This window comes from Sus scrofa, chromosome 10 (genome assembly GCF_054392235.1).
Source record: "Sus scrofa isolate SSC_HxYL_T2T_F1_AM1 chromosome 10, Sscrofa_HxYL_maternal_Yorkshire_Landrace_v2.0, whole genome shotgun sequence".
Lineage (NCBI taxonomy): Eukaryota > Metazoa > Chordata > Mammalia > Artiodactyla > Suidae > Sus > Sus scrofa.
In genome coordinates, this window is record NC_139392.1 from 91,477,520 (window position 1) to 91,493,216 (window position 15,697).

General features: G+C 58.5%; 1 protein-coding gene across 15 annotated transcripts in view; it reads right to left on the reverse strand.

Moving 5' to 3' along the window:
* Positions 1-2,785: 2,785 nt before the first annotated feature.
* Positions 2,786-15,697, reverse strand: part of PFKFB3 (6-phosphofructo-2-kinase/fructose-2,6-biphosphatase 3) — an 82,521-nt gene continuing 69,609 nt past the window's right edge. For 4 of the 15 annotated variants that reach the window (XM_084980553.1, XM_084980557.1, XM_084980550.1 and 1 more), the window contains exons 8-17: positions 15,426-15,633; positions 14,978-15,124; positions 14,739-14,843; positions 12,969-13,098; positions 12,328-12,390; positions 12,145-12,209; positions 10,303-10,476; positions 8,592-8,614; positions 6,617-6,669; positions 2,786-5,287 (exon numbers count right to left, since the gene is read on the reverse strand). In XM_084980553.1, coding sequence (XP_084836679.1) covers positions 6,627-6,669; positions 8,592-8,614; positions 10,303-10,476; positions 12,145-12,209; positions 12,328-12,390; positions 12,969-13,098; positions 14,739-14,843; positions 14,978-15,124; positions 15,426-15,633 — 958 coding nt within the window. In that variant the 3' untranslated portion in view covers positions 2,786-5,287; positions 6,617-6,626. Of the gene's footprint in view, positions 5,291-6,616; positions 6,670-8,591; positions 8,615-10,302; positions 10,477-12,144; positions 12,210-12,327; positions 12,391-12,968; positions 13,099-14,738; positions 14,844-14,977; positions 15,125-15,425; positions 15,634-15,697 lie in introns of all 15 variants that reach the window. The other 11 variants (XM_084980554.1, XM_084980560.1, XM_084980552.1 and 8 more) reach the window with 3 other exon arrangements.

Below are 15,697 nucleotides of genomic sequence, written 5' to 3' on the forward strand. Positions count from 1 at the left end.
ACCTTGAACATAAAAGATGTCCATTGTGGAATCTCAGTATTGCCTTTGTAGTTTCTTTCATGGCTTTTAAGCCTGGTCTGTGTCCCACCACAAACTAGAGATTCACCAACATTTTCTTCTCCTTTGTTAATAGCTTGATTTTTCGTTAAACACTTCGATGGTGTAATGCTTGATCTGATTAGCGTTTTCATCCCCAGCAGCTGGCCACTTCTCCCAGCACAGCTGATTAAGTCATTGCACGTTAAGAAAGTCTCAACCGTGCTGGTGGAAAAGTGGAAAGTGAGACAAGGGCAGCGCAAGATGAGAATCAGTCTGGCTGAAGGCTCCTCTGGCCGCCTGGGGCCGGCAGGTGGGAGCCCCTGGCGTGAAGCATGCAGCACAGCTCTGCCCTCAAGCCACCAGCTCTGTGGACTCAGAAGTCACTTTGCTGCAGCAAATCCTACCTCGGCACCTGTGCCCACGCCCCGCCCCCACTCGCCACCCTCTCTCGCCGACACAGTGCTGGCTGCTGCCTCTTCAAAGTGCACATCTTGAGAGGAAGATAGCCATCGTGGATTCTGGATATTACCCGGGGTGGGGGGGTGGTTCCAGAATCCGGGCCAGGGCTCCTACCTTCCCCCGATGGGCCGCTGTGAACTTCCCTGGCCTTCTGACCACCAACTGGCCACACAGGGAGCAAGGCAGGGGTGGGGGCTTGCGACGTGCCCTAGCAGGCGAGCAGCTTCGCAGGAAAAGGTTTTTGACAGTTAAAACCAAGGACCTAGAGTCCCAGGCACTTGGATTTGAATCTCTGCAATTCACCTGCCAGGTTCCTTACCTCTGGTGAGTCTCCAGTTTTCTGTGGTTGACGGTAACAGACGCGACCTCAGGGGCCTCGGAGGATCTCTAAGAGCCAAGCCGAGGGCCTCAGCACTGCAGCCAGGCTCTTGATAGAATGCCTTTATCTGCTTCAGGTGAATTCCTGACCTGGTTCTCCGGGTACAAAGAGCCACAGGGTCTGGCCCACACCTGGGACCTCGGTAAGGACATCCTTCTGGCACTCGCCTGCAAGCCCTCTGCCCCCTTCACCCCCTCCCCGCTGTGTTCACCTGGTGACTCATTCCCTAATATTTATTCAGGAACAGTGGCCCCTGACCACCCCACTGTCACACAGGTGAATCTCAGCTTTTGCCCCAAAGCCACAGCACTGTCATGGAGTCCCCTCTCCCAGCAGGCCCAGGACTTCAAAGTAGGTACCATCCTGTTAGGGCCAGCCTTGCGATTTCCTTGGTAGATTAATCCGAAGACTGGCCCCAAGGTGGGGACAAGGACCCATGTCGTCTGTGAAGGCCACCCCTCTAAGCCCTGCCTGCCCCTGATGCATACTGAGCGCTCTGCCCCCTTCCTCGGATGACAGGTGACAACTGCGAAAGTCACGTCACAGTGAAAGTGCCAAACAGCAGAGTCCTGCTCTCTTCACAAGGTAGGGCTGGAAAGCCTGAGGGAGGAGAAAGACTAGTTTGGGAGTGAGAGCTGTTTCTGGAGTGGAGCTGTGGGGCTGTGGTCACAAAGCCGGCAAGAGCCCGCAGGTGACAAAGGCCACGGTTGGTGGGGATGCCCATCCCTGCCTCGTAACCACACTCGGCCCTCACCCTGCCCTGTGCCCACCTGAGGACATGCCCTCATCGCAGAGATGAAGATGCTGAAGCCAAACAACGAGCTCAAGTCGGGGAGGACTGGTCCTAGAAGCTGCACTGAGTTTCTTCCCAGCAGGACCTCGGAGGGGCTGGGAGGGTGCGGGCAGCAAGGTGGGAACCCGAAAGGGACACGAGAATCTAAGGGGAAACGCCGGCCTGTGCGTCTGCCAGGGCCCTGACACCACCTGCAGCTGAAGGGGTTGCAAGACGGTCCTGAGGGAATACAGCTTGATGGGATTCTGAATACCCATCAGGATGCATTTGTCAAAACCTACAGAACCACAAGAGTGAGCCCCAGGGGAAACCGCAGGCTCGAGGCCATGATAATGCGTCCATATTGGCTCCTCAATTGCAACACTTGCACCATAAATGCAAGATGTGGGAGTCCCCGTCGTGGCTCAGCAGGTTAAGAACCTGACTAATATCCACGAGGTTATGGGTTTGCTCCCTGGCCTATGTGGGTTAAGGATCCAGTGTTGCTGTGAGCTGTGGTGTCAAGTCGCAGACACAGCTCGGATCCTGCGTGCCTGTGGCTGTGGTGTAGGCCAGCAGCTGCAATTCCAATTCAACCCCTGGCCTGGGAACTTCCATATGCCACAGGTGTGGCCCTAAAAACAAAAAAATGAGGTAAAAAATAAAATAAATGCAAGACAATAATAGGAGAGACAGGCTTCTAAACCTAAGACTGCTCGAAAACAGTCTATTCCTTTGGAGTTCCCACTGTGGCTCAACGGGTTAAGAACCCAACATAGTGTTTGTGAGGATTCGGGTTCAATTCCCCGGCCTCGCTCAATGGGTTTAGGATCCAGTGTTGCCGTGAGCTGTGGTGTAGGTTGTAGACTGAGCTCGGATCTGGTCTTGCTGTGGCTGTGGTGTAGGCCGGCAGCTGCAGCTCTGATTGCACCCCTAGCCTGGGAACCTCCATATGCCATAGATGCGGCCATGGGGTGGGGGGGCAGAGTCTTCCTGCTTTGCAAATACAGCCACTGGGCAATTTAAAGCATGTTTGTTTAAAGGAAGACGATTGGTAGAAAGTTGGTGCATTGACCCAAGTGAAATTAAACTCCCCCCCCCGCCGACTCAAAAAAAGAGCCCAAGATGCATTCATCTGTATTTCAACCAGGAATTTTATTGTTCTGGCAACTGCAAAATATACAAATTTCCAATAGGCATCCCCTGTTTGAAAGCTGGCACAGCTTCATCCCAGGTAATTAATTCAGACAAATTTATACAGAACACACAGAGTCGGAAGTCACATGTAAAAGGCCCCCAAGCCAACCCACAACGAAACCCCATCTATACAGCTTTCCGTTTTCAGGATCCCTTATACATATTAAATAAATAAATAGCATATCTGCTATCAAAATAATAAAAAAATAAACTTCAAGTATTAGAAATGAAAACGTCCTTGGCGTGGTTCAGTCTTTCTTTTCCCCCGAAAGGAAGGTCTTGGCGCGCAGTCTCAGGACAGAGGAAGGAAGGCGGTGAGCCCGCCCAAAACAAACAGGCAAAGGTAACATCGGTCCCAGCATTTGACGAGGGTCACGGGAGTGAGAGTCAATGGCCAGCACAGCAGAGGCCCCACGACCGACCGCGGCTCAGACACCCCCCGCCGGTCTACACCGCCCTCCTCCCAAGCCCCGTCCTGGCTCCAGTCTGCAGCCTTCTGCTCTCTCCGCGTCTCCCCTCCCCATCGAGGTCCCTGCCAACCAAACCAGGGTCAGACCAGGCCTCCTCCGTGTGGGCACGGATGCGGGCCGTCAGAGGCGAGGGTGAACCCACCTTCATTCGGCCCCCACTTGGATCAGCCTCAAGAGCCAAAGTTCAGAGTCGGTGCCAATGGCCAGAGGAGGAGCCAGAAAGTGGGACAAATGACGAGAATATGACAAGAGCTCTCCTCAAGAGCTGCGGGCCCCTCCGTCTGAAAATACATCCAACACACACATAGACACACACACACACGCAGTGCCTAACCAGACAGCGGGAAAGGGGGAGAGTGACCCGAGTCTTGCCCAGGGATGGACAGACAGGTGTCACCTGGGCAGATGGCCAATGAAGGATGAAGAGAAGCGGGGATTTGAGCGGTTTGGTGGGAAACCCAGAAGCCTGGTTACAGGACGTATGCCTCGCACCCGCGTTTCCCCCTGAATCCCAAACACAGACACGTGCGTTTCCTAAAAGCTCCTTTCAAACAAAACAAAAACAAAAACGGCTCCTCTCCGCCCCCAGCTCCAGCTGTCTAAACGTCCCCCTCCACCCCCAAGGACTGTTCACAAGCTAAGAGGCGGAGGGACGTGGGGCCCCAAAGGAGAAGGCAGGAAGAAGAGGTGACCTTTGGCACCGCTTTTAGAGATCCTGAAAAAGGGTCACTTGGACAACGTCTGCTGCTGAGTCCAAATCGTTTCTCCTGGGCCAACAGGGGAAAACCAGCAGGAAGAAACTACAGGTGTTTAGAACCACAAGTCCACAAGCTCTGCTTGAACCCCTCTTCCCCAAACGCCACAGGGGCCACAAAGGCAAGCAAGCACATTCTCTTCTCTAGAGTCCTCCAAGGAGCCCAGCCCCACGCAGGACATACAGCAGGTGCCCGTCGCAGATGGAGAGACCAGAGGACAGTCTCTTGGAGGAAGTGGCCGTCAGCAAGGCCTGGCTCCAGCCACTGTCACTGGGAGGTGATGCAGGGACGCCCTGAAGCAGGAGACCAGAGCCTCGAGACCCCACGCCACCGGCCGGGTCAGCCTTGCAATGACTCTAACACGTGCTCTCTGGGCGTTGTAGGAGGGGGTCTCTCTGAGGTCCCCAACGACTCCCACATCCTTCCAGGGCACCAGCCCCAAGGGCACAGACCCAAACATCTAAGTTCCGGAAGCAGGTGTGACTCTGCGGCGGCGGGCTCTGCCCTAAGAAAGTGCGGGGCGGAGCCGTGTGCCAGGAGACCGAGATCCAGGCGGGGGCCTCCCCTGGGAGGGAGGGCCTGTGCCATTTCCGCAAAGCATTTCCTCCCGCCTCCACAGCCAGAATGTCCCACATCTTCCGCGTCAGGACACGGACCTGGAAAGGTGGGTGACACCGGCTGCTCGACTGACCGCAGGTCCAGCTCCCAGCTCCTCTCTCCAACTCGGGGACCAGCTTCTTCCGGAACCCGGGCAACCTCCAGGCTGAGATGCACCAAAAGCCTCTTGAAAGCTTTCATCGTCCCTCAACCTTCTGCAGCTGGGATCTAGGCCCCCTGCAAGGTTAGGACTCGGGGGCCACTTCCACCTCCCCAGCGGGGAACGAACAGAAACGAGATGAACAAGCCAGCACCCAGCACCGAAGCGCCCACAATCCGCCTCCGCCGCGCATCGTCCGTCCGAGGGGCGGGGACACAGCCGGAAGCGCGGGGAGCACAGCGGGGGCGGGCGGTGCCCGACGCTGCCTGGCGGGTGCGGGCGCAGCAGCGCCTCCTCCGCGCTGCCCGGGGAGAAGTCTTCGGGATCGAAGTCTTCGGGATCGCTGGCCTCGGGCAGGCGCAAGGGCTCGAGCAAAGCTGCAGGAGTGGAAGGCACAGCGGCGGGGCTGCGTCAGTGCGTCCTGGAGGCGTCCGCGCTGCTGGGGGAGCCTTTCACGTTCTGCTTTCGGGAGAGAAGAGGGGGAAGCCGGTTACCACTCCTGCGGACTGGGCTTCCAAAGCAAAGAGAAAGCCATGCAATCGAGACGCGTCCCACCCCCAACAACAACCATCATCACCAAATACAGAGGCCCAGGAACGTGCTGGAGGGCTAAGCCCTGCTCACACAGGAGGAGGGCCTGGAGGGGCCCTGCCATTGGCCTGTGGGGGGTGGGGAGGGGAAGGTGGGCAGCTCCTGTGGGTCAGAGCTGTTCTGACCCTCTGGCTCATGGCCCTCTAGAGCCCAGGCTGCCCCCCCCCCCCCCACCGCCAGGCTGCTCCCCTAACTCTCACTGGCCCCGCAGGCAGAGGACTCGTGGCCAGGTAGCCGCTGGAGAAGCGTCAGAATTCTCCTCCCAGCCTCATCCACACACAGCTGAACCACTCCCCTGTGGACCGGGATTCTAGGAACACAGCTCTGATGCCTAACTCAGGTGGGCAGGCTGGACATGGCAGAGAGGGCAGGCGTCAGTAACAGGCCCACCCGGGTCTAACAAGAGCCGTCCTACCCTAGGAGCTTGCTGGTATCCGAAGCCCCTTTAACAAAGGGTTTCTCAGTCAGTCGGGGACAGAGGACGGCTGCAGCCGAGGTCTCCTTACCTACCCTCTTTAATCCACCCGGCTGCAAAGGGAAGGACAATTTTTAAAAGTGTCCTCTTGCATCTTGAGTGTCTCCACCAAGACTGTCTCAAAGGGGCAGCAGAGAGAAGGAAGCGCAGCCATCACCGCCAGCCAGTCCCTCCTGCACAGACTGGAGCGGAACTGCGGGGCTGGCTGCAGTGAAACCGCTGCCCAATCTAGGCCTGCTCTCCGCGGGCCTTGAGAGCCCAAGGGACTGAGCCTCTGACCACCACGCGTCAGACAACCCCTGGGAGCAGGCGTCTCCTGGGGAGGGTGCCCAGCCTGCTCGCCAGCAAGGACCCTGTCACCCTTTGGGATCAAGAGACAGAGGGGCTGGCCTGTCCCTGCACAGCTGCTGGCTCCCACCCACCCTGGGTCATCTCACACCAAGGCTGGCCGCGCGCCCACAAATGATGACAATGCAATGATGACACGGGGGACCACAGGCACAGGCCACGTCAGACCCTTCACTCAGGGTGCCCCGTGCGCAGGACACATGGAGACAGTGGTGCTGCTCTAATAAAACACACAGCTGCCGGGGCACGAGGTGTATGAAGCACAGACTTCACAATGGCCAGTCTTCACGAGGCCCGGGACGCCAGGACCCGGACAGACGTGGAGGGGACTGGGGGGGTGGGGTGGAGTGGGGCATGCACAGAGAGCCATTTACCTTTCCAAGGTTAGTAGGGAGAAAACTTTGAGAAAATATGACAGACAGTTCGTCTTTCAAGCATAGTGGGGGAGGGGAGGAAGAAACATGTTGGGAAAGAAAAACAGAAGACAGCATCTTTAGTAGTAGTCTCTTTTTAGCATGCACTGGAAATCTAAAAAATCAAGGCGGCCTCGTGAGTGTCAGATGGTCCGCCGGCCCCGAGCCTAGTGCAGTCCCCTGGGGCGTGGCCGGCAAGGCGGGCGCTGCATCCATCCCACCTGTTTGACCCGAGACCTGGACCACCAGCATGCTTGGGCTGCAATCCTAAGAGCCCAGGGGCACCCCACGCCCCAGTCAGTCCCTTGGCCTAGACCCAAGAGCCAGATGTGGCCGCCAAGGCACAGGGCACCCTGTCTCCCAGGGGAACTGCTATCGTCCACTCGACGCTGACCACGTGCCAGGTGTTCTGCCAAGTGCTATGTGTATATTGTCATCATCAAAACACCTCAACGCTGGGTCCAGAGTGCAGTGCAGGTGTGATGGGTCCAGAGAAGACATTTTTGCAGACCTGGAGGAATTCTGGCCAAAGGTACTATTGCAGCCATAGAGATGGGCAGGTTCAACCTTGGAAGGTGGGGGATGTGCCCAAGCCCCCCCCACCGGCCCTGGCAGAAAGTTTGCTTTCCTGGCAACATGGGCGGTGGCTCAAAAGGAACACGCACAGATGCAGAACCGGAAGCTTCCAAACCCAAAGGCTAGTGCACGGAAGGGGAACTCGATCCTGGGTCGTCCCGCAGGAAACGCCTCGCTTGCAGGGCGTGGGGTGGGGGTAAAAGACGTGGGTCTGCTACTCTTAAAGACTGAGCGTGACAGGCAGGTGGCCATTAAAATAAACACACCGCAGCCACAGGAAGCAGCTGCAGGGGAGGCTGCGGCAACAAGAAGGGGACTCAGACGTTTTCAGAGGCGGCAAATGTCAGGTACCAGGGACAGGGAGGCGAACGGGCCCCTGGTTGTTCTGGAAACAGCCCAGGGAAAGCAGCTGACCCTCGGGACGGGGAGAGCCGCTCAAGGGCTGGTTGTGCCTTGGAGCAGCTGGGCGACCATGGGCGAGAGTCGCCTTCAACTGGGAAACGGACACAGGAAGTGCCCTGAGACCTCCTGGGGTTAGTCTAAGGACCAAAGACTTGGGACACATATAGGCACGTTCTCCATGAGCTGTCAAGTGACGAAATGCATTTTTCGACACGTGGTCCAAGCACGATGCCCAACTACTCCAATTTGCCACGAGTCTGCGGGCATCGATCCAGGCAATCCGACCAGCCAAAGGGCAGACAGTGGGGGGCGGGGGGGTGACAAGGGGTTGGGGGTGACAGTTCACAGTGGCTGTTACTAAAACTCTGTGATATAAAGGCCTTGGCTGCTTCTGCGGCCAGAGACCAGGGAGCAGAGGCAAGGCCAAGTCATCTGGCAGCTGCTAACCCTGAACCAGGAACGTCCTGCAGAGCAAAAGCCGCGCCCAACCTTGAACATGACCGTGAAGGCCAAGCAGGTTCCGAGGCAAGACAGTGGTTCCCAAGTACCTTGAGGGGGGTCCCGGCCAGGACAGGAGGGCTCAGACCCTCCACCACACTATGGGCAAACTTCCCTTTTAAAATAAAAGGGCACAGACCTTAACCCTGAGCCAAAATCTGACCTTACGTGGGAAAAGGTTGACCCCCAGACGTCCAGCCACTGACCACAGCAAATACTAACAGTAACCCCGGGCCCCACGAGGGAGCGAGGACAAGGGAGCACAGCCTCAAGGCAGGAGGACACCCCCCAAACCCCCTCGACTGCCTGCATCCTTTCCTGAAAGCTCAAGAATCCCAGGTCCCTCCTCCAGCTTTCACAGCAACTGTCAAGCATCCTCAACACTCTCAACGGCCAAGAAGCCAGAGTGGCCGGCGACGGCAGAGGCACCCAGAGCACAAGGGTCCCGAGAAATACTTACAAGCAGGCCTTCCCTAGCAAAGGCTGCAGAGAGAAAAGGCAGGAGAGAGTCAGTCCAGGGACGGGGTGAGGCCCCGGGCATCCGCAAGCAGGCAGCCTCCACCGGGCGAAGCCCTGGGCCCTCCCAGCCCCGCCAGCCAGCGGCTTCCAGCCGCGCCCAGGAGCCGGGTCTGGAACCCTGGGTCTGGAACCCTGGCCGGCCAGCATCCCGTGTCCCCGTCCCCTGAGGGCAGCACGGCCCCGCACACCACCCAAGCCCAGCCCCGGCCGGTCCCCAGGGCAAAGGTGAGCTACATGTCCAACTGTGACCCCGCCATTTACACCCGCACAGACTGTCCCCTGAAGCCACGCTTCAGTTCTCAGTGTTCATGAAACACAGCTCTGACTTTAGACCTGAAAGGCGCGTCAATGAGACAGCGCCCAGTCTACCTCCCTTGTTGTATTTATTTTTTAAATTTTTACGGCCACACCTGCGGCACGTGGAAGTTGCCAGGCTAGGATTCGAAGCGGAGCTGCGGCTGCTGGCCCACATCACAGCCACAGCAACACTGGATCCCTACCTTGCTGAGCAAGGCCAGGGACCAAACCCACATCCTCACGGATACCAGTCAGGGTCCTAACCCGCTAAGCCACAACAGGAACTCCTACCCCCCTCATTTTAAAAACTTAGGAGACTGAAGGCCAGGGAGGTGACCGAGCCTGACAGGAAGGTCCCACAGCCGGCGCTGGGGTGGACACCGTTGCATCAGAGGCTCCTAGCAATAGGCGCTGCTCCCCCATTCCACAGCTGAGAAAACTGAGGCCTGGAGAGGGCTGCGTGGCACTCCCTGCCCCCACCCCCAGCACACTTCCAGACAACACGAGGTTTAAATGAGTTTCAGGGGAAATGCTGGAAGGCTCTGTGGCTTTGAGCGCTCAGCTCATTAACAAACCCAACGGGAACTTTAGCCCGTGATTTCTGTGCGTGAGGCCAGACGTGATGGGTGGAGGTGGGGGAGACCCCTGGGTGGACCCCAAATTGGTGCCCAGAGATTTCTACAGTTCCTCATGCTGGCAAAGATTTTCAGGAGTTGTTGAGGAAAATAGTGGTTTTCCGAAAGCCCATCTTAGTACCCAACAGCCAGTATCCTTCAGCCTTCCATCATCTCAGCAAACGAAATAATCTAAGAATGAAATCTAAGTGGTTTTTCACTTGGGGGGTTTTACTACGTTATAGAAGTGAGTGGCTAATTCCAGGTCCTCTGGCCCGGATTCGAGCCCAGCCACGTGGGCTCCAGACACGCTCCAAGGGCCCCAACCGACAAGGGCACCTGACGACAGCGTTTCTCTGATGGAGAGTGAGGGCGAGGGAGGAATTAAAGACAAATACTCAGCAAGGGGACAGAAGAGGCGTCCCCAGGCCACAGAGAAGCCAGCAGCCCAGAGCTGAACGGAGACTCCTGAACTAGGGGTGTCCTTGAACTTAGGAGAAACTACTCACGCATTGTGACTGGGTCAGAGCCACTTGAATGATTCCCCACTCGGCCTGGGTGTGACCAGAGAAAGCCACCGCCTCAGAAGGGGCGTGTGCACACACAGCCATGGTCTCAAGGACGGATCCAGGGGTCCCACACTGAGAGGTGTCCGTGTCCTCTACCCCAACACCGCTGCCCCTCGAGGCACACCCTCCCCACCCTGATACGAGTCTCAGGAAGGAAAAGGGGGTGACGCACTTGTCCGGGCAGCTGCGTGGGCGCCTCCGGGGGTAGGCAGTTGGGCAGGGCAGCGGAGGTAGAAGCCACATGCTCCTCAAAGCTGTTGATGCGAGGCTTTTTGGTGGGCTCGGGGCTGGCTAGTGGGGTGACACTATTGCGTCGCATGAGCGGGTTAGGTCCCTTCTTTGCATCCTAAGCGAGACAAAGACAAAAGAGAGAAGGCGACAGTTACAAGGAGGGGAAGTAAATAAGCCAAAAAAAAAAAAAAAAAAAATCCAAAACCAAATGAATCCCGTTTCTCTGCTTCTGGATCTTGCTGAGACCGCAAGAGCAACCACGGTGAACGGCCCCGGGGCTGCTGGCTCGTCGTGGGTCTCCCAGTCGGCAAGAACGAGGGATGCGCTCTCCTCCCAAGCCCCCTTCCCGATCATTCCAAGACACCCACTCGGACAAACGCAACATCTGCAAAGCAGGCAGGGGAAGGAGGGCAGGACGGTGCTGCCCAGACAGTGATGCAGTCACAGCAGAGAAGACGTTGCAGGAAAGACCCTTGCAGCCAGCCTCCGAGATTGCAGGGCGGGGGGGCGGGGACAACTGGATGGGAGGCTCAGGCACCTCCTGGGGGTGGCAGGAGGGGTCGGGGAGAAGGTGTCGGTGCTGGACGCCCTCCCGCTGACCAGAGCTCCCGCTCCAAGTGACTACGACCAGAACAGGACAGGAAACGAAGCCTCAACAGGAGCCAGCAGACAGAAGACGCGGGAAACCACCAGCCAGAGCCAAACACTAGCCTTCAGATCAAGGGGCAACTCCACTGGAGTGGGGACCCCTGCAGTCCCCGGGGCCTGTCACTCTGTAGATTGGGGCCCAGGAACCCAAGTTGGGGGTCTGTCTCCATGAAGCCCCCGCCCTGCTCTGCACCGTGAAGTGTTCAGGGGCCCTCACAGCCCAGTTTGGGCCCAAACCCAACTACCGCGGTGCTGGGGGGTCCGGCGGGGAGGCTGTGGTTCCTGGAGGGAAAGCAATGCACACCCCGCTGCCCCGTGCAGAAGGGCGCCGTGAGAGCCAAGGGGAGCCGGCTGCCTGTGTTTCAGTCACCCGGCCAGGGAGGCTGGGGTTTTCATGCCAAAACCCGCTGGGGACAGGGATGCCACACTTGTAAAAGAAACGGTCAGACTAACGCGGGCAAAGCACTGGAGTTGACAGTCGGTACAAATACAAACTTTCTTTCCCAACATACGCCTGAGCAGAAATCTGTGCTGCCCGTGGGAGATGCGGCCAGGCAGGCCACCGAGTCCCAGACCGCCCGGGCGGGCTCAGATGCAGCCAGGGACCGGGGTCTCCGGAAAAAACGGTCCATCTGCCACCACCCCCATCTCTGATTCCCAACCCGCAGCCCCGCTCCCTTCTCCACTTCTAGCACCTCCGTGGTGACTCGGGTCCTAAGTGCAGGCAGATGACGGCGGATTTGTGGGTTCCGTGCCACCCGTGACTCTGGAACTTGAAATTGTTTAGCTGCCACCGAGAAAAAGGCAGCGATGACTGTGCTACAGTTACGTTTAAAAGAGCAGAATGTCTCCCCACTCAATGCTCACTTCTCAAGTCAAGTGGAAACGGGGGAAGGAGTGTGGGAAGGAAGAAAAGGAAGACGATGCCAGGAAGCCGCCAAACAGGCACACAGATGGCGAGGAAGGGAGGGACAGTCACGAGGGCCACAATTCCAAACGAGTTGGTGACAATCCGCCGACAGACACAGTCAGCCCTTACAAGCAACACGGCTGAGGGGGCCTCCCAAGTGTTGGTGCCCCCTGGTGCCACCACTCAGCGGCAACCCCCAGATGCAGGCAGCGAGCTCACACTCACCTCTGACCTCTCCCGGTGTGTGCTCACCGACTCCACATTCAGGTAGATGGATTCTACGCGGCAACCTGGTGGGGCAGGGGAGGGGGAAGAGGGTGGCATCATATCAGAGGGGACCCGCACTCGCAGCCCCACCCCCACCCCAGCCAGGGTACAGGTCTCAGAGGGCTGTGTCCCCACACTCACCATATGCGACGGGCGTCAGCTTCAGGACGGCGTGAAGGGGGCACTTCAGGTATGGCATCTCTTCTGAAAAGGAGAGAAGGGCCCACAATGAGAGGAGAGCCTTGAGGACAGACCTTGCCAGGCCCCAGTGAGAGCTCCTGCCATGTGGGGCCCTGCAGAGACCTGTCTGGGCAGGGTGTTAACTCCCGTATGCCTGGCACAGGTCCTCCGGCTCGAGGCAGGTGGCCCTACCAAAGACACCTAAAGAGCAGCATCGAAGCAAACCCAAACCCTCCCATAATGCACTGGAGTCAAAATTCATTTCCCACACAATTTAGGTGTGTTGGGATCCAGCTGAACCTCGAGCAGACCACACACTTAAGTTCTAAAAGTACGGACAGAGTTTTCTGGGCTGAGAAGGTGTGCTGCCCCCCCCACCCCCCAAGGCCCCTGAGAGGTGGGGGTACAAGGCCTCAAGAGGCTGGTTCTTGAGACTGTTAAATCTACCCAGTGTCAAACTGCCCTTGAGCAGGGCGGGGGAGGCCCTGCAGCCTTTGGAACGCTTGGCAGGCAGTGTGGATCCTCCAAGTCCAAGGCCAGTTTCCCTCCCTGCTTTCGGGGGCGGTGACGGGCTCCCGACAACCCCCCTCCCCCTCCCGCACCTGCGCTCTTGTCCAGGAAGTAGGCCAGGAGGCAGCGCAGCACAGCCTGGTGGCAGATAACCAGCACGTTCTCCTGCCGCTCCAGCTCCATGATCACCGGCTCCAAGCGCTGGACCAGGTCCTGGTAGGACTGTAAGGCAGAGGGAAGGGGCGCCATGCTGCTGCAGAAACTGGGCATCCAGGGCCACCACCCCCATCCCAAACCCCATCAGAAACCCCGACTGATCCGCTATGAACCCTGGTCGGTGTGTGGATGCCACACCCCTTCTGGGCCCTGGGAGAAGCCACCGCAACTGCCCTCTCACTGCTCCTTTCCGATCCTCGACCGTCACCAGGGAAGCAGGCAACGGAGCCCTGATCAAGATACACAGAGTGAAAGGCCCCGGGGTGTGTGATTCCACTGACGTGAAAGGTCCAGAACAGGTGTAGTGGGGGTGGGGAAGGGGAAGGGCCCCCCCAGGACAAAGAGAAGGCAACGTGCAGCCGCAGCACCTGTCCGCGCATGCGCAATTCTGCAACACTGGTCCGCGCAGGCGCAGTTCTATAACAATGCAACAACCTGAATCCAGGGGTCAACCGCATCTAGAACTGTCCACTCAGAAATTACAGAATGGATGTTACCTTCTGAGGGGTCCAAAGGGGCCAAAGTGTAAAAGAAAAAAATAACGGAGAGTATGTGAGACAGCGCCCCTGCTGCGTTCGGGGCTCAGCCTTTGGATATGAATCTGCTGATGAGCCGGTGCCAGCAGGAATAAATGCTGCTTCCTGGCAAAAAGGCCTCAGGGTTCTGCCTCCCTGTACCAGCACCTGTGCAACTCCAGAGACTGAAGGTAGACTCGAGGTTGCGGGGGGAGAGGGGAACGGGACACTGGAAGTGACCGCTAAACGGTCTTTCTTGTAGAGCCCTGGAGTATTTTAGAATTAGTGGTGAAGGCTGAAGAATACTGTGGATGTACCAAGAGCCACTGAGCTGCGTCGTTTAAACTGGCTACAATGATGACTCACTTGATGAGAATTTTATCTCAATAAAAGGAAACTGGAAAAGAAAGGGAAAGCCTCTGGCTTTTATGACAGGACCCTCTGTCACTAACCAGGTCCCAGGGGTGGCAGAGACCAGGGACAGCATGCTGGGCTTTGAGGAACTGACGTGTGACAAACCGCAGGCCTGTGAGTGCCGCAGACAGAAAGGACCCCCTCTAGGTGTCCCCAGGCCAACCTTGGCCCCCAGAGCACCGCGTGCACCTGGACTCCATCCAAGGCCCAGGCAGCTGCTCCCGCAGCCCTAGCAGGGCGCGCGGGGCGGGGTGGGGGGACTTTCTGGCCCAGGGTGCCCTCCACCACCATCGGGGCCTCAGTACCAGTGACCTGCTGACGTGTCTGCCAGGTTGCCTGGAGTCAAGGGAGCCCACATGCAGAGTGAATCACCACCTAAGACTGTTTTTCTTTCCCCAGTCGTTACATACGTCATTAGCCAAACACAGCTCTGCCTGCCTGCCTCTCGTAGGAAAATACACCGTGTGTCCCCTGAGCTGTTTACAGGGATTAACTCGGGAAGACCGGATTCAAAGGCAGGAGTGCCAGGACGAGCATCGGGACAGAGGTGGAGGGTAGACGCAGGGGCCCTTCCCCGCTGGAGTCCCCAGGGCCCCAGCAGCCCCCGTGCCCCAGCCGGACACGGGGTTTCGGGTCCACCCCGGCCCCTCCCCCATAGCACGCCTGCTGGCCCGCTGGAGTGCGCACGCGCGCGGGGCCCGAGGGGCGGGCACGCACCTCCCCGGTGGGATAGCGGTAGTAGTACTTGTCCTGCTCCCGCAGCGCGTACTCCTCGGGGTACGTGTCTCTGATCTCCTCGTAGGTCATCTCCTCACAGACGCCCTGCCAGGAACACCCAGCGTCACTTGGGTGATGGCGCGGGCCGCGGGTGGAGGGCTCCCGGGCGTCCGGCAGATCCCGGCAGAGGCCCCCTTGCCCTCCGGGCCCCGCCGCCCCGGCGCCAGACCCCGACCTACCGCGTCGATCTCGTTGAGCGCCTTCCACTGCTCGTAGGGCAGCTGCAGGGCCTCGGCCGTCTGGATGGTGCTCTTCAGCTGGCTGGTCCACACCTTGAGGTCCTTCAGGTTCTGCTCCTCCACGAACTTGCTCAGGGCGCTGGCAAACTGGGAGGGGGCGGGCCGAGGGGCACACGCGGGAGTCAGGCTCTGCCCCCCGAACTGGGCCCCGCGCGCTCTGCCAGCCGCCTGTGCTGCCGGTGCACACGCACCCTCCCTGAGCCTGCGCTCACACACACGCACACATTCATACACACACATACCTACATGCACAGAGGGACACACAGACTCAGACGCACACACAGACATACATACACACACACACATATATACACATACACCGAGGGACACACGCAAGGACACACAGCCCCACCCCTCGGCTCCCCGCCCGACCCCGCTCCCCTCCTACCTTCCTGCCCCTGCTGGACAGGCCCGAGTCCCCTCCGATCTTGCCCTGGAGGTTGTGCTCGCTCTCGCCGTGCCGGCACAGGTAGATGGTGCGCGGCTGCACGTGGATGTTCATCAGGTAGTACACGATGCGGCTCTGGATGTGGTCCTGCACCCTGTTCACCAGGAACCGCCGGCCCACGTCGATCACCTTGATCAGGGACAGGTCCCTGCACGGGAAGGCGACCAGCCTGTCAGAGCCCCGCCGACCGCACGCACTGACCGCCCCACCCC